The sequence below is a fragment of the Cydia pomonella genome, chromosome 1 (genome assembly GCF_033807575.1).
Source record: "Cydia pomonella isolate Wapato2018A chromosome 1, ilCydPomo1, whole genome shotgun sequence".
Lineage (NCBI taxonomy): Eukaryota > Metazoa > Arthropoda > Insecta > Lepidoptera > Tortricidae > Cydia > Cydia pomonella.
In genome coordinates, this window is record NC_084703.1 from 9,896,352 (window position 1) to 9,919,846 (window position 23,495).

The window sequence follows — 23,495 nt, forward strand, 5'->3', positions numbered from 1 at the left end:
CGTGTGTTCTATCGTGCAGCAAGAATAATTGGCTTTACAACCCAGGATCGTTGAGTGACAACAATACCAATAAACGCCGCTCGGGCACATATTCTGAGTGTAAAGCCAGGGTTGAAATGAAACATTTTTCACAGACTTTCGAGCGTACTGCTTTGTTACGATTGGTATTTAAAACAAACGCCTCAAAGGATTGTCTATTGCTATCGTCAGTTCTACTCCGAGGGTTAGAAAGTCAATAACTGGGCGACTGATGTCATTGTCTGACGTCGAAATTACGCGATTATGAAAATTTTACGTAGTTTAGCGTAAAGGACAGAAGGATTGAAGGGTCTCTATGGAAAGCCACATATATTTTAATGTAACCTCAACATTTTACAATAAATAAGGGTCAATATTTTAAGGGGTTCAATTGTGTTCAGACGCGAATTTTCAATATCATTGTATTTTGTATATCATATGTATTTTTTTTATAGTTGCTTAGGATGTTGTCACTGAAATTGTTGCTGTAACTAAATTTATCTTTCATTTGATAATATTTAAAAAAAAATCTGCATGCACGTCATGTTACGTGGTCCGGTTCGGATGATACCATGACTACTTTGTAGTATTGTTAAAAATACAACGTTTACAGATGAATCAGAAAAATACAAATGGATCGGTCGTTTGAAAATGATTTCGCTCGAAAGGCTGACACGTTACTCACGCACAATACATGGTACTTGTCACATATTGGAATTGACAATCTGAACAAGAAGAAGCTGCGTTATGATGCAGTGGCTGAGTCACAGAAAGTTTCTTAATGAATTTCTTCTTACGGGTCCGGATTTACTCATTTTCTTGTTCCGCTTTATGGTTTGTTTTCGAGATGAAAGGGTAGCAATAACCGGTGACATAAAAGATATGTTTTATTGGAATTAATAGTACATTGTGCAACGAGGGGGGCAAGTGAAATTTTGGACACGAGGGTGGTAATTCCCGACCAGTGTTGTCACACACAATTTTGGCGAAATGGTATTACAGGGTGCAAAAACAGGTAGAAATGGGTGGAGTTTAAAATGAAAAATAGGTAGATCTACCACTCAATAGAAGTACAATTTATGATTAAAAATGTGTATAAAATGTTTTGAATTATTTATAAGTTTTTAATATTGTGACGTTAGTACACGTGTTTATTAAAGAAATTGAAGCAAAAGTTAGGATTTCCATTGTTTTTAGGTAATAAACCTGCTTGTATAATCTGTTTCTTTGGCAAGCTTTCATTAAATCGAATCGAAATTCGGTAGAAATGAAGTAATGTTCCATCACATGTATTGGGAATTGCTTACAATTGTACCATTTTGAAAAATAGGTAGATTTCAGGCCGAGGGAGGTAGATAGGTAGAACGCAGGCAAAATAGGTAGATCTACCGAAAAGTTGGTACATGTGACAACACTGTTCCTGACAACCTCAGGCTGGAGGGAATTAAAGACCCGAGTTAGCAATATTCTTACCCCCGGAGTGTCACACAATGTTTTTCGTCACACTTCCGAAGAAACAACTAAATTTTAAACGAAATATCGACATATCAAACATTCGTCTGCCATTTTTTTATAATTTCTTGACAGGTTAGTCATCGAAGGCACAGACTTACTCGGCATTCAGCCATGATTGAAAAGTATGTAAAAATATTTAAAACGTCTGTTAAATTAATCAAATAAAATAATTTTAAACATTAAAAAAAAATATTAAATAATAAGCGTCACTATTTTAAAAGTAACACTTTTGAAATAGTGACGCTTATTATTTATGCTACTTGGTTTGTACACAACATACAACAAAATATACAATCCATAACTCTCGCGGGATCAAAATAGGCCTTTGTCTTTCGGACAGTCCTTCAGTACACCTGCAATGAAATAAGATCTTTTTCGAGCAAGTGTGATGAAAAATAATTCCGTGGCTCTGAACGCCCTTAGGTTCCTGTGGAAAGATAGGAACCTCGCAGGCCCTGTGAAGATGTATTTCCATTGGGCGTAGGAGAGCTTGATTCGAACTGTAAATCGAACTTCGTGTAATTTTGAATGAACGAGCACTAAGAGAAACATTCCTAGCGTAACGCACTTTCCTAAGTATTGCAATTGTATGCACCTATGTACTTACCTCTGTAGTAGGTTGGTACATGAAATTGTAGTATTCTTGAAGTCTTTATAGTTTCTCATAGCTTAGAGGTTAGTTCTAGAATAGTTACATCTGTTTTACTTTTCATTTTGCTTTCTTGTATCTTAATGCTTGTAGTTTTTTTTTTTGTTTTGGCTAAGGATAAGAATTTTAACATAAGTACAAAGTGTAAACGCGTAGTATTAGCAAGTTGTGTTTGCCTATAATTGGGTGGATACTCCAGTATGATTTTTGTGGTTATTAATTATTATTTATGTCCAATTGTATATGTATTACATCTGTTGGCAAACCTTAATACATAAATAGAGCCTGGCTCTTCTGAAGCGATCACGCCCAACCATTTTGTTATAGGCTCTTTGTCCAAGTTGCCGTATTAAGTTGCTGTCCGAGTATTTGTCGATTCGGACTTAGCCTTAACAAAGCATTGGCGAATAGCGCAGCATTAGAAACGCCCGCTTCTGTTCCCGAGGAAGAAGTGGCAACAAGAGCAGAAGCCACAGGACACGAAGCCTAATAAAAAGTATCCTGCCTGGAAAAGACGGCCGCATAAGAGTAGTGGAAATGAACAACGCTACCGGCGGCCTGCTAGGCCTGTGGCGCATTCTGTGTGGGAGTGTAGATGACATTTTGTAAGTAACATTTTGCGAGTTCGCTTACAACATCTTCATTTGGCGTATATGTCTGGTAGCCGCTAGTCTTTTGAGAAATAATTCTATTACCATAATTCAGTATTTATTTAAAATATTATAATACGATACTTACTAAGCCGACTGAGCTTGAATGCATCTGCAGTGTTAATGACGTCTACGTATGCCTGCAACTCCAGACGACGACTGCTGATGTTTTGGTTATGAGTGTTCATTGCGTATTTGAACACATTTTGAATCTCCTCGGTGTTTTGGTCGAATATGGCGCCTGTTGAACAAACAAAAAGGCATTTAGGTATGTTTTGTTAAACTAAAGATAAGTGAGAAATATTTTTGAGGTATGTCATACAGTATGGACAGTAGGAGACGTGCGATAATTAATTATATATTATTTATCTTAAAAAACCGCACTGTTAACAAACAGAGCTACTTTTGCATTAGAGATGTAAATTACCTCGTATGTTCATTAATTTTGAGACGACGACAGTTATGTAACCAACGAAAATCAAGTAAATAATTATCGAACTGCTTATTTTATTAAATTATAAATACATTTAATGACTATTAGTTATAAAAAAAATGTAGTTTTTGATGGTTTTTGACAAAAGAGTATTCTTTCAATAGGTTTTAGTTCGGTCGTCTGAAAAAAGGCCAGTTCTGGTACGCAATTTATTATACGGAATTATTTTGCTTATCTTTGGGTCAGAGCTCGATGTAGACACTACTAGGAACTAAAAATCGCAGGAAAAATGTTTGACGCATATAGTGTGAATTATTCTTTACGACTATACCCGATCAACGGCCAGCGGAATGTGATACGATAACGATAAGTTCTGGTTTAGATAAGTTCACATTTAGCTATCGTTTGTATGTCTTAAAATTTTGACAGAAGCAGCTCGATTCGGGCACCCAATGTCACTTCGACGTTACAAATATCGTAAATAGATCTTATTGGGATTACAGCGGAATCGAAATGAACATCAATTTAGACATGTCGTTTAGTTATCGATCTTTTAAAGATCTTAAACGTGTCTTAACCATTCCTCGAATCGGGCCGACAGACAATATAATCGTCCAACTTTATCACTACCCGTCATTGTCTCGCTCCCATACAGTAAGTATGTGTCCATTGGGCCTAATTTTGAATTTCGAGCGCTCGATTTCGTCACTCTAAAATCTGTGGAAAAAGGCGATGCTTTTGAAATAGAAGCAATCCACGACATCACACCAGCGGTACCTGGGGCGCCCGATCTGATGATAATATAACAAAATAAATTATGTCCAGTTTTTTTTAATAATACGGTGGTGGCAAACAAGCATACGGTCTGCCTGATGGTAAGCAGTCTCCGTAGCATCTGTACGCCTGCAACTTCAGAAGAGTTACATGCGCGTTGCCGGCCCTAACACTCCGCACCCTCGTTGAGCTCTGGCAACCTTACTCACCGGCAGGAACAATACTATGAGTAGGATCTAGTGTTATTTGGCTGCGGTTTTCTATAAGGTGAAGGTAGGTACTTCCCCAGTTGGGCTCTGCTCTAGATCTGTGCCCTACCACACAAAGCGAGATGACATTCACATTGCCCATATGTACCTCTCTTATTCACAATGCCCATACTTCTTTTCGGATACGTCTGTTCAATATTTTCAATTCAGGTATTTTACTTAATTCCATGAGTGCCGATCCGTAATGATACTGGTTACTTCATAAATAACATTTTATTATTTATGAACATTGTTTCTGTTACTTCATTCCTTTTATGGAATGCATCCTGTGTATTTTACTTTCCTCGTAATCGAAATGAAAAATATCTCAGGTGCAATGAATCGCTTTAAACCCTTATTTATTGTAAAAATAAACAGCTTTTATTTAGAAATAGCTGATAGTGTTGAAAATGATGAAATAGCGATCTTCACTATTGTAAAAACAATTTAAACATCGTCGATTTTACCCAGTTTTATATACCGGTATAAATAAATAAATAAATATATATATTATAGTACTTGAACATTTTTTCTTTTACATAATTTGTCATGCTCCAAAAGATAGAATTATTATTTCTACCGAACATCCCGCGACATGTAATGGAACACTCGATTCGACATCTTTATTGGTCGTATAGTGAAAAAACGGGTCCGCTAGCATTCTGAAAAGCGTCATTGGCTTGATATATGAGTGCTGACCAAAACGTTTATCGGAATCAGAGCCCACAGCTCGCTGGTTCCTTTAACGCCCGACTTTGGCGCGCCTTACGTTACGTACCCATACACTATCGCTATGTCTTTTTTTTTCTTACACCGACCGAACATTATGTCCTATCCTAAGAGCCATTTCGAGCCTCAATTCTTAGCAATATTTCTTCCATTTGCGACGTCATTTCTTTCTATATTACGTTCGAAATCTTCGTGTGTGCGAGTTCATGGTATTATAGATTGACGCAAATTATATAAGTGAGGATTTCTAAAGTTTCTTGTATACTCAACAAATATAATAAATTAAAATGGTTCTTTGTATTTTATAATGTTCACTACAACTTTGAATAAATAGACTTCGTTAGTTTATTATTTAAAAAGTGCGATGTTTTTTCATACCGAATATTTCTTTTAAAAGTAGGATTTGTCGACGCTCGGTAGTGTCCTACCTGGCTGAGGCTGTAAGTTCATTAAAAGAAGATTAAAAGAAACTTTTTCAGCTCTGCAAAGTGTTCTAAGCCTCGGGCGCAGTAACAGTGCTATGAATTTTATGAGACGATAATGGCTCGCTGCAATATCATGGTTTAACTTATATTTTGTTCAATTTAATAAATTAAAAGCCGGTGGCAATTTATTTTCATGCAGTGTTTTATCTTTATCGTTTAAATGCTTAACGTACAAAGCTTTATTGATATGACATGCAATTTTAAGCACTCTACTTCCTCTCAAAATTGTATTTAATAGGTAATTAATAGACCAGAGTACCCGCAACGGATTATTTATTCGTACTATGTAATATGCTCGGGGTAAATTGTTTATTTTAATCAATACCTCTGCGTTTATTAAAAGGGGTAATAACATATGCGAGTAGGTGCATCTTTATGCAATACATTACCTAGTCATAGATAAATTAATAAGCTTCAATTAAAGTGCTTAGGTACTCCATACATAACCTATGTCTGGACTCTAAGCTTCCTTATTTATCTATGCTTTAGTGCAGGTAAACTTAAATAAATTCTTAAATAAATATATATATATTATAGGGACATTCGTACACAAATTGACTAAGTCCCACTGTAAGCCAAGAAGGCTTATGTTGTGGGTACTGTATATAATATATAAATATTTAAAATACATAGAAAACATCCATGACTCAGACGCAAATATCTGTGCTCATCACACAAATAAATGCCCTTACCGGGATTCGAACCCAGAACCATCGGCTTCATAGGCAGGATCACTACCGACTAGGCCAGACCGGTCGTCTTAGTGTAAGGCCTGAGTGGACGCTTGAGTTGGGCGTGCAGCGGGGTGGGGCGTGTGGCGTGCATGTTAAACAAATGCAAACGTATAGCAGCGGCCTTAGTGCACGCTGCTCAAAATCACTCGTGAGCCCGACGCCACGCTGCACGCCCCGCCGAACGCTCCGCTTCGAGCGTCCACTCAGGCCTTACACTTAATACCTACAACGCATGTAAACACATATTCGAAACTTAATTTGTATTTAATTTCAAGTACTATCGTCGGCCTACTATGTACAATCGTTAGGCCCGAGATTTAGCTTTAAATGCAACACCAACACGTTTATCTTTTTACATGAACATAAGTTGAACCGTATTCAACTAGAGCGCTCGGGTCACCGCTACTTTACGCGCTTATGCACTTAGCTTGGTGTTGGTGGGGCACATCTATTTTTAGAACATTATTGTAATGACACGGTACCGTATTACAGAGATCTTTGTTGAAATGTTCTTTAGTCCTTTGTCAAATCAACATAAAATATGACGCCTTTGCGGAGTTCGATTTTTAAGTAAGGTCAATGTGGGGAAGTATACTAAAACTATGTTCGGTATAGATCCTGTCATTTACTAAGACGCGTGTCTTGACTCGTATTGTCTTGTCATGTTACTAAAGGTTAGATTTGACAAATCTGCGCGTTATCGTGGATGACATGAACTATACATATATCAGTATATCGACCTATTTCTATCTTTATATCTACGACACCAATTGGTGTCGTTAGTTAGGATGAACACTATGGACGAACTCAATTTCCTAATTGACCGAAGCGTAGTGTAGGTCTACGTTTTGACTTGGGCAATTTACTTTCGTATGTCCGGATGTTCTCCTCTACAGGTCGCAATTCTCAACCGATTCGCGTGAAAATTTGTGACCATATATTTTATGATGAAATAGAATTTTTTTGTCGAACCAGTTTTTGGATTTTTTTTTCAAAATGGCGGATACATGGTACGTCGGGCCTAAACAAATAGCCGTATCCATATCGTAAGAGTTTCTTCCTTGTGAGACATGTTTACAGAGTGATTTACGAATAATTCAGATATTTTAGAACGCTGGTTTAGGGAGTATTTAGATATTTAGATTTTACCCGAGAATAAGTAGCCTAATTTCAACATGTCATGTATATCCATTCGTTGCTCAGTTGGAATACGCTCGTTTGGCAATGTCGAGGTTCTGGGTTCCAATCCTGGACATAGAATTCTTTTTTGTTTTTTTTTTGCTCTTTAATTTCCTATTTTTGATTGACTAAACTTTGTAGCAGGGAGAGAGAGGTCCCTGGATCTATCCCCTGAAATGTAACATTTTGTATTTTTTTTTTGCGGAACTGCTGATGTTGAGCAGAATGGAACTCTTCAACGCCGCATAGTTCACGTTTGGCAATTTGTCCTCTTCGCATGTTTGTGAAGGATTTAGGTTTTCAAGGCACATTTTAGTCATCTTGAGCTCTGATAATGAATTCCAGGAGGAATTGAGGGTACTTCTCGACTATTTTAAGCAAACTTATAGCCATTTTTATTATTATTTCATGTATAGTGTGAAATAATTTATTTTAAATACAGTCGAATACCCTATTGCGGGTATTTTACCAGTCAACCAGCAAATCTGAAATGTGTCAAGGTGGGTGCAGTGACAAACCTCCTTTTACCTCCTTTTACCTCCTTTTCTACATAATTAGTCGTAGGACGCTGTCTTTTTAATTTCATTGTATGAAATCCAAAATCAACAATAATCTTTCTTTCACCGGTCTCCCCCATTGAAGTCGGTTTTTTTTTAATATTTGAATAGCGAGTGAAACGCCTCTAGGGTACAAACTTAGAAAAGTCGAAGTATTAGTTTAGTAATTTAGTAACCTCGTAATTACGTATATGTATGCCAAAACGTATGCTATTTTAATTAATGTAGTTTTAAGTTTCGAAATATGGAAGCCTTAAGTCCGTCTAAATCAGTTCTAAGCAAGTCCGCTTTTAAAGCGCTTAACACAGTATTGTAACCAGTTCAGAAAACCCAATTATTTGTGACGTCGCGTCATTAATACGACTTTTTGAGTTAAGGTGTCGTAATTTCGTGTTCTTCTCTCACTCTCACTAAGCGTAAGCGTGAGCGAGATGGAACTGCGTGCCCGGGAGTGCAGATATATATTTTTTTGTATGTTTGGAATAAAATAAGAAGTAATCGCTGAGTTGTCTCAAGCATAATATTACTCATTTTTAGGGTTCCGTATCTCGAAAGGAAAAAACGGAACCTTTATAGGATCACTCGTGCGTCTGTCTGTCTGTCAGTCACAGCCTATTTACTCCGAAACTACTGAACCAATAAAGTTGAAATTTGGTACACATATGTAAATCTGTGACCCAAAGCCGGAAATGTAACTTAAATAAATGAATATTATACATAGGGGCCACTTTTGGGGGGTAAAAGAGAAAAATAAAATTAAAAGTTTTGTAAAATATATTGTGCTATATATCAAATGAAAGGGCTTATTGTGGGAATCTCAAATATATTTTTTTTTATAATTTTCGAATAATTAGTTTCGAAGTTATTCAATAAAATAGGCAAAAAACGAAGAGCTCCTCGATAAATTGGACCGCCTGCTTAATAACTGCATTCGCTTCGTTTTTTGCCTCCGCAAATATGATCACGTTTCTTCTTTTCGCGCACAACTTGGCTGGCGACGACAACGACGCAATATTCGCTTGCTTTCCACTATTTTTTCTGTGCTTAACGATCCACATTCTCCTGAATACCTCAAATCCTTCTTTCAATATTATGGCGTTACCCGCGACCGTCAACTTCGCTCTTCTGACAATATGTCTCTGTCCATCCCTCTTCACCGGACCGGTACGCTACGCTTCGGTCGACTACAGTACACTAAACTAAGCTAAATTTAACACACTTAAGCTACTAAATGCCACTGCAACAAATTACACAAAGATATTAAGTTATCTCAGCTAGAATTTCAAGGATTTGTTTTTGAAAACGTACTCTGCTTGTGCTGCAGAGTAAAAGGTACAAGATAAAACCCAGATTGTGGCCCTCAACGCGATGGACCGACCAATTGAAAGTTCTCACCGGGTCACTCTTAAATCTATGCGTGCGGCATGCAATACAGGAGCATGGTGGGAAAAACAAAAAATACCGTACAACGACTTCAATGACCACGACTACTCTGACAAGAGTATACGACTGAGAAAGAGAAGAATACGGCAAGTGTTTATAAAACAGACTTCGATTCTTTTTTGGAAACCTAGTTTCGAAAGAATGCTGTCGAAAAGTGTCGGATGTGGCCGAAAGCTGCCTAACCTAACATAGGTAGTGATATTATTAATCGAGTTTATTGTGTTAAAAAGTAATTGCACCTAAATCCTTTTGTCCTCTTATTTCAGACGTTAAAAATTGTTATCAAAAATGCAGTCTTAATTAAGATTGATTTCGGTACTTTTCAACTTATTTTACGCCGGACAGAGAGTTGGAAGAAGACGTCGTTAACTGGTTTTTAATCTTTCCTCACTTTGTGCACCAGAGAAAATTGTAAATTAAATATTAGAAGTGTTTAATAAGCCTAGTGCTTAGGTACTTATTTATGAAAGCGAACTAAATGTTTCGGATTGATTAAAAGAATCAAATAGACCGTGTACAGAAATCTAACAAATTGATGTTACTATTACGCTAGCTAACTCGACTTTTATTCAAAGGAATACTAACTTGACAATTCTCATTAATACATACATAATTATATTAAGTTTTTCTTATATACAATCGTGCCTGGATTTGCACTGTTGTTGGTTTTTTAAATTTATTAAAGGGTAAGAAGGATCAGTTAAGACATGGTTAAGACGTGAGCAGCACCTCTGCCGCACGGGTTACGCGCACGTAAAGCACATGTCTACGGCGCACGTGCAACGCAGGCACACGCTGCATCTCCGTAGCTTAGCCACAATTTTCGTACTATCCCCTCGATCGCAAATAATTTGGTGTAAAAGAAGCACTCCTCTTAGTTTTATCTCATACGAACCAATTTGTACAGACAACAAACAAACCCATAATATTTATTATACGACACATTTTTGTAATCTATCACAATCATGTGAAGTTAAGGCAGAATTCCAGTATTTTTTTATATTTTACCGACTACAGCAAAGCTAAAGCAGTATGTTTGTAGATATATATGTATGTAGGTTCATCTGTTTCCTCAAAAACTTCTAAGACAATCGAGCTGATCTGATGATGGAGATAGGAGGTAGGAGGTGGCCATTAGAGCTCTGTGATGAAATGCAACCTGTCTCGATGAGTATTTAGTTTGGAAAGAAAAGTACAGTCAGCGATAAAATCTTGTATCAGAAACATTATTTTCAACAAAAACCTTGTTTTCAAGTCGACATTACCATTACGTTATATTATGAACGTCAATAAAGCTACGCCGGCTCTATCTATCTCTCTAAATTAGGTACTTATTATAATTTCTCAACTGAGGTGTCATTCGAAACGGTTTGTTAGGCTAAATAAATAATGTGTCATGAACAATTTTTTCCCTTATGAGATCCTAAGTCTGTCATGACTAAGAAGATAAAGTGGGACCAAGATAATTTATTGCAATTTATTAGAAAATATGATGTACCTAAAGGTTTAATGACACTCCAACTCTTTGTGTTAACGCGATGCAAAGTTATTTTAGATGGACTCTAATAATTAAAGAACGATACCGTGTTGTATATCATTCATGAAAGGGCTTAAGTAACTTTAAAGAACTTGGATCCAGACTAGCCTGCCCGTCATACAATAAGAGTTGGGCCAACTGTAATGAACAGTGCACACCATTGACATCACCATTTACACGAAAAATTCGGGAAAAGCCTGACGTACGGGGCAACTTACAGGGGACACTGCTCGTGATCCGATGCGCTCGTAATAGGTACTTAATATAGTCAGGCGACGCCTAATATAGATATGTGGCGCGGATTTTTTATTGTAGTCGGTTTTTAGTTATATATTAACTCTATAGTAAATAAATAACAGAAAGGTTTACAGTTTGTAGAGCCACTTTTTTAATGTACCCTTGGAACGCGAGTCCGACTCGCACTTGGCCGGTTATTTATTCTACTCCAGCAACATTTTGTAACATCAACTATAGAACCCTTATTATGTAATTGCTACACAAAATACTATTATGGAATTATACGATAACCAATAAAATTGTTTGTACTTTATTCTCCCTTTCCAGCTTTTATTTAGGGGAAAGTGGGGGAATTGGGAACAATTAACTTCAAACACTCTAAAAAAAACAATTTTTACGCTAAGTGTTAGGTTGGCTATCTGCCTATCTTCATATGTTTAATAAAATCATAATTTTAAATAAATGTTATCATACTTCATTTTGGAGGAAAACAAGCGTTGCCGTTCCAATTTACCCGGAACCGTATGAGGTAATCGGATTCCCCGACTCCCCTATACCCCCCTCTACTAAGATAAATAAGTAACTACACTAATAAAAACAGGTAAAAACAGGTAAAAACGATGATATACTTACGCAAACAAATATTTGTACTGAACAGTTAATATTTTCATAGTCATTTGTGGCCAGCTCTTGAGAATTGACCTTTGCATGTAGGTATATTTTTTTATATTGTATTATTTAGTACAAGGTTAGAATGCAACTTCATTACGAAGAAGTAGTTTTATTGCTAGAAGATAGGAGCTGGCCAGAAGCCAACAGCTTACACGGGAATTCTTCACGTAATTTCATTTTATGTCACATAAATGTGTTGAGGGTAAAAATGTTTAAGTCCTCGCTGCGAGAACTGTCACGTTCTGTACTTTGCGGTAATTGTAAGGTATATTTAATTGTAAATGACACGTAGGTTAATGCAATGTTCACAATTCAATGAAACTTAGATTTAATAATGAAACATGCAATAAGTAAATATTAATCAAAATATGTGTCTTAATTGGCCGTTTCGTTGCTACAAGAACGATTGTTGTTATTTATAACAAACAGCCCAATTCGAAGAATGATTAAAACACGTTTAAGATCTTAGAAAGATCTTTAAAAGATCGATAGCTAAACGACATGTCAACATTGATGTTTATTTCGATTCCGCTGTGATCCCAATAAGATCTACCTACGATATTTCTACCTATAACGTCAAAGTGACATTGGTTGCCCGAATTGAAGTGCTTCTGTCAATTATACGACGTACAGTCAGCATCGAAAGTAGCGGATGAAACAACGCGCCAAAAGTATCTGACATCCCGGATAACTTTTCCAAATATAGATACATTTCTAAAACTGATATTCAAAACTATCTTTTCTTTCAGTCTTAGTTGTTGTATATTAAAAACATCACTTTTTGTTTAGCTGTTACAGAATGGTAGATACTTATGAAGCGTTATTTGATCCCCTACTTTTGATGCTGACTGTACAAACGATATCTAAATGTGAACTTATCTAAACCAGAACTTATCGTTATCGTATCTCATTCTTCGAATCTGACCGAAGGAATCCACATATCTTTCACACCTCTAGCATCAAAATTTGCATAACCCACATACAAATTTTCATCCCCTAGTCTAAGGGGTTAGGGTGTAAGTACCAAGTTTTAGAATTGTTTTTGTTGTTTGTGTACTAGCTTACATAACAATTTTCAGCTTTCTAGGACTTTAGGAACTACCCTATGAGTTTTGATGATCATCGGTGAACGAGTGATTGAGTCAGTGACAAAATCGGGGTTTTTGAGATTACAATTAAATCTTATGCTAATAAGCTATGCAATTGCAAAAAACAACATCATACCCCAAGAATTTAGTTTATCTGGGATAATCCAAACCCAGTTATGAGGGTTCAAAAAAACTACGAAGCGCTCCGAGAAAAGGTAGGTAGTGCCCTTGCGCTTCGCTTGATTCGCCTTGGCGGGGGCATTACCGTGCCTCCAGATTTAATTATACAAGAGATATTATATTAAGTATTTTTATTCGGTAACCGAACATTCCTAAGATTTTCTACTAAATTTCCAATAATCGAAAAACTTGGCATGTAGAATGTTAAAGGGTATATTTATGAACATGAATATAAAGATAAAATAGCAAAAGTTTAAGGTAGCCACGTGAGATCGCGGCTGTTGGAGTCGCATAACTTTTGCGGCCCGTAACGCTACCCAAGTTTATTCAAATATTGTTAAAACTTCCCTCGCTCACCTTGTTTCGGTGAGACTATAAAGGGAAACATAATAGAGCGCTACACGTATATATTATATGTTAGTAAAATAATAATATATTTTACTTGATACAAAGTTAACAGTACATCTGAAACTGGTACAGTCTTATCGCTCTGTCAACAAGTCAGGATATGCTCCTCCCGGATTGAATCTATAGTTATTTGTACAACAAGAGAGCAAAGTTTGATATTTCTTCGAGTGCTTATTTTGAATCCCGTGCAAGCGAAAGATTCTATAATAGATCAAATTTAGAATCTTGAGCGTAGTAAGGGACTCAAAAGCGCACGAGATGGAAATAACTTTGATCTCGTGTAGTACACAAAACTTTTCACGACAGCAGTGAGAACATATTGGAACGTAAAAATACAACCTGAAAAAATCATCGTCGTCATCACTATTTCACTATGTTTTCTTAAGGTATTCTAACAATTAACTTTAATTAGCGCAATAAAACAAAAGGAAAGAAATTTCAATAAAATAATACGGAAATAATGAAATTAATGAAATAACGAACATCAATTGACAATTCAATAGACAACTTTTTTTTGTAAAATTAAAGTTTGTAAAATACGGTCCGGATTGCGAATACAACTTTTGTCAACTATAATAGAGATCGTTAAAAGTAGAATTATATACTTCGCGTAACAATTGCGTTTTTTTTAAGTTTATTGTTTTGATTGTATACTAAAATACGTAAAATATGGCATTTTCATTAAATTTTAAACTATTATTTCATTAATTAATTATTCCGAATGAAGACTCGTAGGGTCTTTTGGAACGATGCGGTCTGACTTACTTCGCAGGTCTATTATAAACGGTCAATATACCGTTGAATTGCGTATGCACTTTTTTTTCTCTTTCTATTTGCTAATAACGGAAAGGTACAAAGACAATAGAATCCAAATATTTCGAACTTGTATTAGGCCCGTTGAAATGACATTATTATTTTGTCTTACTCAGTGAGCAAAATTCGATTTTTTCACACTGTTTTTAAGCAGCAAATTACCCTTGTTCGAGCTGCTAACGTGAAATAGTTATTCGTACAACAAGAGAGCAAAGTTTGATATTTCTTCGAGTGCTTGTTTTGAGTCCCCTGCAAGCGAAAGATTCTATAATAGATTCACGAGCGTAGCGAGTGAATATAATTTAGAATCTTGAGCGTAGTAAGGGACTCAAAAGCGCACGAGATGTAAATAACTTTGATCTCGTGTAGTACACAAAATTTTTCACGTCAGTTAGCCAACAAAAAATACAACCTGAAAAAATGTAATCCAGATGGATGGATCACTATTTCACTCATGTTTTCTGAAGGTATTCTAACAATTAACTTTAATTACCGCAATAAAACAAAACGAAAGAAATTTCAATAAAATAATATGAAAATAATGAATTAACGAACATCTATTGACAGTTCAATCGACAACTTGTTTTTTGTAAAAAAAAAAATTGTAAGATACTGTCCGAATTGCGGATACTACTATTTGTCAACTATAGTAGAGACCGTTGAAAGTAGTTAAGTAGAATTATTTACTGCGTAAATTTGTATAAGTTCATTGTTTTGATTGTATAATAAAATACGTAAAATATGGTGTTTTTATTAAATTTTAAACTTTTATTTCATTAATTAATTGTTATGAATGAAGACTCGTAGGGTGTTTTGGAACGATGCGGTCTGACTTATTTCGGGGGTCTATTATAAACCGTCAATATACCGTTGAAATACGTATGCACTTTTTTTGACTCTTTTTTTTTGCTAATGACGTGAAAGGGACAAAGACAATAGAATCCAAATATTTCGAACTTGTATTAGGCCCCGCACGTTGAAATGACATTCGAATCTAAAGGTCACTTGAATGTTATTTTGTCTCACTCCGTGAGCAAAATGCGATTTTGCTTACTGTTTTTAAGCAGCAAATTACCCTTGTTCGAGCTGCTGACGTGAAAAATTAATTTAGCTACGCTATTTTAGATATATTCTATATATTTTCTAATTTAACCGGATAAATAGAAGATTTTATTCTAATGTAAAGAACCACAAAATATTTTCCTAAGCCTACTTTCTCTCTGCTAGGTCAGCTGCCCTGTCTGCCCGACTGTTCGTCCGTATCCAAGCGGACTATATTTTAAGAACCATAATTATTAGACTACTGATATGAAAAATATTATGTTGGCCTCCAACTATAGATTTTTTGGGGTAATTGTATCTCTATATAAAAAAAACCTCAAACTCGATGTTACACACAGCACAACGAACGTAAAAAAAATTATTAATAATTTATATACAGAGGTTATTTGCCTAGCGGGATGCCAATCCTCACATTGCCAGTTTTATTTTGTTACAACCAAGATTGAAATCAAAGATCTATAAAGTACATAATTACTAATTGTTAAACTACAGATAATTTATATGTGAGTGTGAGTTTACACCTAATATATCCTATTTATTGTCACACGTTCCTCCGTTTCTTTTGATTCTGGCACTATGATTTGAAAACATGGACTTAAAGGGTTATGTGACCATGCGAACTTTCGGGTAGGGTTGTCTTTACAAGTTTACACTTACAGGAGTGATATTCTAGGAAGATTGAATATAAAGCTGACTTTTTAAGGTATTCTACAGATATTGCCCGGTAAGTAGCAGGTGGAACCTGTACAAAGACTATTCGAATAGGGTAATTACGGTAACTTTCGTCAAACGTTGCTTTCAAGTTTAAAGTGCTGCCGTTGAAGTTTTCTTTGGTGCACTGAATACTTTCTTATTTTGACATAAAGCGTAACGATCTTTTGTAATACGTAGGTTTTACTAAAAAAATGTATCAAAGAAAGGGCAAAATTACCATATTAATTTCATATTATTGTTATGCTTATTTCGAGTCTTGGTAAATATGTATTTATCACGAAACAACGAATTAACGTGATAACCAGTATTTAATTTATTTAAGAATACATACGTAGGAATAGTTATTTGTACAACAAGAGAGCAAAGTTAGATATTTCTTCGAGTGCTTATTTTGAGTCCCGTGCAAGCGAACAATTCTATAATATTATAATATAGAATTTTGAGATGTAAGTAACTTTGATATCGTATAGTACACAAAAAAAAATTACGTCGGCAATGGGAACATATTTGGAAGATAAAAATACAACCTGAAAAAATTTAATCCGTCTTCATCACTATTTTACTCAGGTTTTCTGAAGGTATTCTAACAATTAAGTTTAATTACCGCAATAAAACAAAACGAACGAAATTTCAATAAAATAATACGAAAATAATGAAATAACAAACATCAATTGACAGTTCAAACGACAACTTTGTTTTTTTTTAAAAACTTTGTAAGTTACGCTCCGAATTGCGGATACTACTTTTGTCAACTATAGGAGTGATCGATAAAAGTAAAATTATTTACTTTGCGTAACAATTGCGTAATTTTTTATAAGTAAATTTTTTTGATTGTATAATAAAATACGTAAAATATGGTGTTTTTATTTAATTTTAAACTTTTAGTTCATTAATTAATTATTACAAATGAAGAAGACTCGTAGGGTGTTTTGGAACAATGCGGTCTGACTTATTTCGGGGGTCTATTATTAACCGTCAATATACTGTTGAATTAAGTGTGAACTTTTTTGTCTCTTTGCTTTGCTATTGACGTTAAAGGGACAAATTAAGACAATAGAATCCAAATATTTCGAACTTGTATTAGGCCCGGCACGTTGAAATGACATTCGAATATAAAGGTCATTGAATGTTACTTTGTCTCACTCAGTGAGCAAAATGCAATGTTGCTCACTGTTTTTAAGCAGCAAATTACCCTTTTTCGAGCTGCTGACGTGAAAATAATTTTTCCTACCTCTCGTTTGCCGGATAAAAGTGAGTAAAGTGCGGTCAAGGAATTTAATTACCCATTTCGTATTTTCGTCACAGTGAGTTAGTATGAGGTCCCTAGCGACTTTCATATTGATTTTCACTGTGACAAGGTACGAAATGATACTGTACTGATTTTTAATTTAATTATATTAGTTTTATTTTAGTATTATTATTTAATTTTGTTTTTAAAATCTTTAAGAACCGATAAGTGTTTATTTTCTTAATTGTAATTCATTTGTTTAAATAAACAGAATTTCTATTATAAATGATACTGAAATTAATTTTTTTGACTGTACCGATGTTGAAAGCCAGCAGGGATTGCTGAAAAGATGTTGTACAACAGCTCCAACTTCATTTGGCTTGTGAATGTATATACAGAGCTTGTAAATATAGTAAATGTTACCCTAAATACCCGTTTTTAGTTAAAACGCGCTTTCCCTAGTTAAAACTAGTTATCCGTATGCCCATGGAGAAAATGAGTTTTCACTAGTTACAATTATAACTAGTTCTTTGTACCTAAGATCTCGATGAAAACTAGTTTTATCGCATCACCCTTTTATTGACACATTCAGCACATTACACATTTGAGAAATTAGAGCGCGTGCAGCGCATCGTTTACTCCGGGTTACGCCCGAATCTTACTTACCATTATTTTAATGTAAACCGTAAAACTATTATGAAACTAATATTTTTACGGTTTATATTCACATGTTTTTAGTCACTCACGCGACATGTTTCGGAGAGCCTAGGTCTCATTTCTCAAGCACCAACAGTGCGGGCAGCGTTCACGACGGCCGTGCTTCGCGTACTGCTGCGCGCCGCGTCGGGCGCTGCGCGTGCGCTTAGAAAACCAGTTGGGTGAGGTCTTGCGCTGTCGTTATCTATTAGTAGTAGTAGCGGAGTAGTTGTGTGCCAAGGCGTTCCGAAACATGTCGCGCGAGTTACTTAAAACACGTGAGTGTGAACTGTTAAATTAGTTTAATGTCAGCATGTCTCACTACAGTTTAAATTGATTCATAATTCTTTTCCTTTGTTTGGGGCTACGAGTTATTTTTTTTATTATGGCCTAAATATCAATAGTTCCGTTTTTATGCCTTTAATACAATTTGCAGTTATTTTGACGTATCGCTAGCACTATAAGGTTATTGTTCTAAATCGCTGTAAACTATGGTGTCTTAAACATATATTCATGGGCATTGTACATAGAATGAGCATTTTTATTTTTCCTCCAAATTTATAACTACTTTGCTACTATTAGGATAGTAAAATATATATGCATTCTATAAAATATATGAAATGAACGAAATGAATGATTTCATACAAATAATAGACACTACTGAACATACTATAAAAAAAAATAAAAAAAATACAGAATTATTTTGTTCTAACTATAAAACTCACGCGAGACGAAAATAGTTAATTATAAATACTCAAAAACGGGTCGGAATGTGTCGAGTTTTTATTCAACTTATTACGTGAGTAACCCGTACAAAATACTTTACTACGAGTATGTTCGAGTTTCTGTTGCTATTTTTTTATGTAGGTATATGTTTTTGGAATATGAAACTCCATAGGTTGAGAAAACCGATTTTCCTTCTCTCGATATATGTACCTACATACGCAAAATGATCTTTCTTCTTTTTTTAATTATAAAGTATTATTGTATTTCACTGTTCATTCAAAATTATACTTACGACTTAAAACTTGAAATTGTATTGAACTCAGGACTACACTACCGGTACCGATTCGAAATTTATTAGACGTCCAATATTAGGGAATATTTGACGTATCTTTAAGTTCGAATTAGGCCGTACGCGCTATGTCGTAGCCGATAGCATACATACTTTTCGCAGTTAGTAGCAAAAATGTAGAGCTTAACAACAGTCAAACAGAAGTTAATTATATTAGGTAAATGGTTCTATGTATTATTCTCACCTTAATATCAGCGGGATTTTGTGAGTGTTTATTAATATTAGAATATCACCAATTAATTGTTCAAAAAGAGCTGTGTCATCTGTAAGATCCCATTCTCCCACAATGTATTAACTAAGTAATATGACTTAAAAATTAAGTCAATAAATACTATAAAAACGTAATAGTTATAAAATCCATAAATGGAAAAAGTCAAACAACCATTTGCGCTGATATAATTACCTATAAGTAAGTACCCTTGTAAAGCACAATTATAACTCCCGTCAGACCGAGAGAGACATCACATAAGGTTGGAAAGAGAAAATCGATACTCCCTGAACGGGCAAGAGAGTATCCGCGTGCGTTAGAGTGAAAAGGAAACCAAACATATTTTTATCACCTTTCCCCACATACAACAGCAAATATAAAATAATAATAAAGTTTTCTTTTTAAACCAAACCATCCAAAGCTGTCAACTAAGAATTAACATGAATTATCTCGCTTATCGCGGGAGAATGACACTTACCGACGACTATTTTCTCGACGGAAAAAGGCTGCGCCGCCACACCGACGTACAACAATAACAACCCGGCGCCGACCGAACATCGTACTTTACGTTCGTACGCCATTGTGCGCTAGCAACCCGACCACTTTTATGCACAGGACGATGAGATAAAATACATAATCCAGCCTCTTGGTCACCAATCAACTGAGAAAATTTCGTGTGAATCGTAAGGAGATAAAGTGTCGGGATGCTGCGTACAAACCTGAGACTTAGGGGCGACTGATTGTGAGGCGGAGCGGCCGTGGCATGGGGCCCCCTCCCGCCCGCCACAACCGCGCGCTTACTTTCTGACTGAAACCTTTATTTTAATATAACCATATTAAATTCAATGTTTTTGTTTATTTTTCCATATTTAAGCATCTTCATGTATGATAGATAATACATAGTTACTTTAACTAGCATAACAAAACAAAGCGCTAAAAGTCTGTTAGTATTCTTGAAATATTGAAAGTCTATTTAAGAAAGGGAGTGCAGGCAAGTGTAATTTATTTTAAGTATAGTTGATATTAAAGTTTCGTTTGAAGTATGTTGTTAGTACGTGTGGTGCGCGCGTCGCTCCGCTGAGTTAAGCTCCCCGCCCCTGCTTCACCCCTAATACTGAGGTTACCTCTCTCACATTAGCCACAGTTCTCTGGAAAACCACTGCTTCCAAGTTTCGCCTATTAATTTTAGTACTGTGATAGTACTCATAACCTAAAATCTTTGAAATACGGGGTATATTTTAAACCTATATTATAGATAATTTAGTAAATTTTTTTTATACCTAGTTGGTATTTATGAACATTACTAAAAAAATATGTAATTTCGAACTACGAACTATTAAAATAGACTATTGTAACCAGATTCAGTTATTAGTTTGATTAATAATGTTAAATTCCAATATTAATTATTATCCGCAATAAATACATCATAATCAAGATCATTAATCGTAAATACTACAAAGCTCAATATTCATACGTTTTTACATCTAGATAAATATTGAAGAAAAAATGCGGTAAGTTACATCACAAAAATTATTTCATATGCTCGACTGTTTTTAAGATATAGAGCGAGAAACGTGCAGGCTGCAGCTAGATACCTTACTTCTTCAAAATTAATAAAATCATTATGTTACCATCTTACTAGGAGCAGAGCCAATGAAACCTTGATATTTGTGAAAAACCTTGAATAACTTGCATTCCAGACATGAGAGTTTCTGCGACATTTCAGACAACTTCTAGAACATGAAGGTATTTACCAGTTTCCAGCTGATTAAGTTATTATCTCTCATTCTCAGGTGAAACCCTTTATGTGATTGGGTTAAAAGTGACAAGTCCATTAGAGATAAATTAATGTACGCCGCACTTGATAGTGCATTGTGCACCGCGGGGGGTAAGTGAAATTTTGGAAACTAGGGTGGTAATTCCCCTAAATTTTAAGCGAAATAATTCATAAATACGATGACATATAAACATTCGTCCGCCATATTGTCGTCATCGAAGGCACATACCTATTCGCCATTCAGCCACGATTGAAAATTATATGAAAATATTGTAAACGGCTATTAAATTAATCAAATTCTTCTTCTTTCTCTTTTCCTTATTCCCATTATTGGGGGTCGACTCTCCTCGCTCTCATGCGCCAGGACCGTCTGACCTGTGTTGTCTTTGGGGTAAGTTGGGCTAATTAAATTAAACAAATTAAATATTTTTAAACATAAACAATAATTTTAAATTATAAACGTCCATATTTTAATGGTACAATTCATTTATCCTAGGGAGTTATAGCTTTTTTTACAATCCATAACTCCTCCGGAGACAATATAGGCCTTTGTCCTTCAGTATACCTGCATGAAATAAGATCTTTTTCGAGCAAGTGTGATGCAATGTTTCTAATATACCTAACCCTAAATAAAGTTTTGTGTAAGGTCATTTAGCCCAACTCAATAGTAATACTTTTATCAATATCTTCTTATAAGAAAAGTTTAATGATAAAATTTAATCGCTTAAGAGTATATATACCTAGTAAGAAAGATAAACAAATTCGCAGCAACAAATAAAAAACTGTCCCTCAAATAACTTAAATTAAAGGGAAGGCTCTAGGAAGTTTAATATCCTTAAGCAGTTGACGAGCTTGGGCCCCTTAAACCTTGAAAGCTCAAAGGGAAAATAAAAAGATATTTCAATTGCAAATTTAAGCAAGTTTGATTTTGATCGCTACTTTGGGGAGCCACTGAGTAACGAGGTTGGGCTGAGGCCTAGTTCCAAGTAACTAAGTACATAAAATGCTAATTTTGTAACTTCGTAGTGTAACTAGAAAGTTGTAACGCACTCAAGATTCGTACAAGCTAACCATTTATCTTTTACTCATCTTGCGTGACGGAGGAGCTAGAATTGTAACTGAAATGTTATGTTTTACAATAACATACCAGCAAGGCACACTTTAGATGCCAATACTGAAGCGCGAATGTTCTCAACACGAACGTGCAAGTATGATGATGCAGTCATAACAATGTAGATATAATTTATTTAGGTAGTTAATACTTCCATACTTGACAGAGCAGGAACTGGAATGTGTATATTTTTGATAGATGTTGAAAATGCTAGTATAAAATATTTAAATGTATATTGTACAATTTGTACATAGTTCAAAGGGTAGTTAGTAGCCACCTACCAAATAACGTTATGGGAAAGGTATTTTGGAGTAAGTATGAACTTTTTTTTGACAAGTTGGTAACTAAGCCTTCACGGTTTATTTATTTTCTTCACTCTTGTATGGATTTTACGAAAACGATGGTCTGAGAGCCAGTAGACATTTTAGAGTATTTGAGGCAAACTGAAAATGTGTCTGATACTTCTCCTATATGATACCCTGGGTAGCGGGGCTAACACAAACCTAATATTAAATTTTTTGCACAAAAATGTTCTTTAGTCATGAGGCAATCTGTAATTGCGAGGTAGAAGAGAGATTTGGTCGAGTCTTTGACCTTGTGAGACGTTTGCAAAATATTTTGCAAAACATTTAAAAAATGTATTTTCATCACACTTGCTCGAAAAAGATCTTATTTCATGCAGGTGTACTGAAGAACAAAGGCCTATAAGGACTCCCTAAAGAGTTATAGCTTTTTTAATAAGTCACTACTTCATACGAACCGAGTAGATTACAAGTAAAATCCTTGTTTTATGTTCAAAAATATTAAATTTGATTAGTTTAATAGCCGTTTAAAATATTTTGACACAATGATCAATCGTAGGTGAATGCCGGACGGGTCTGTTTGTGTCTTCGATACCTGTAATCTGTAAAAAAAGGTCAATATGGAGGACGTTTGTTTGAAATGTCACTGTATTTAATAGTTATTTCGCTTAAAATTTAGTTTTTTCTTAGCAAGTGTGATGAAAAATATTATGTTTTACTCTAAGGGTAAGAATATTACGAACTCAAGTCTTTAATTCACTCCAGCCTGCGGCCGTTGGGAATAAATGGATAAATTACCTACTGATTGTGTTAGTATATATTGTAAACTCAACATGTCTTACTACTTATGAAATCCGCCTTTTTCCAAAAAGGTAAGATAAGACCGTTTTAAATACTAATGAAAAACAATAATTACCAAAAACTCTCACATTACCGGTTTGCATGATAATATTTTCCAAACATTATAAACACC

General features: G+C 35.1%; 1 protein-coding gene across 2 annotated transcripts in view; it reads right to left on the minus strand.

Annotated features, from left to right (window-relative positions):
- LOC133531912 (glutamate receptor 1) overlaps positions 1-22,932 on the minus strand; it is a 108,001-nt gene extending 85,069 nt beyond the window's left edge. For both annotated transcript variants that reach the window (XM_061870441.1, XM_061870366.1), the window contains exons 1-2: positions 19,811-22,932; positions 2,921-3,073 (exon numbers count right to left, since the gene is read on the minus strand). In XM_061870441.1, the coding sequence (XP_061726425.1) occupies positions 2,921-3,073; positions 19,811-19,913 (256 nt within the window). In that variant the 5' untranslated portion in view covers positions 19,914-22,932. The remainder of the gene's footprint in view (positions 1-2,920; positions 3,074-19,810) is intronic.
- Between the last annotated feature and the right edge of the window lie 563 nt (positions 22,933-23,495).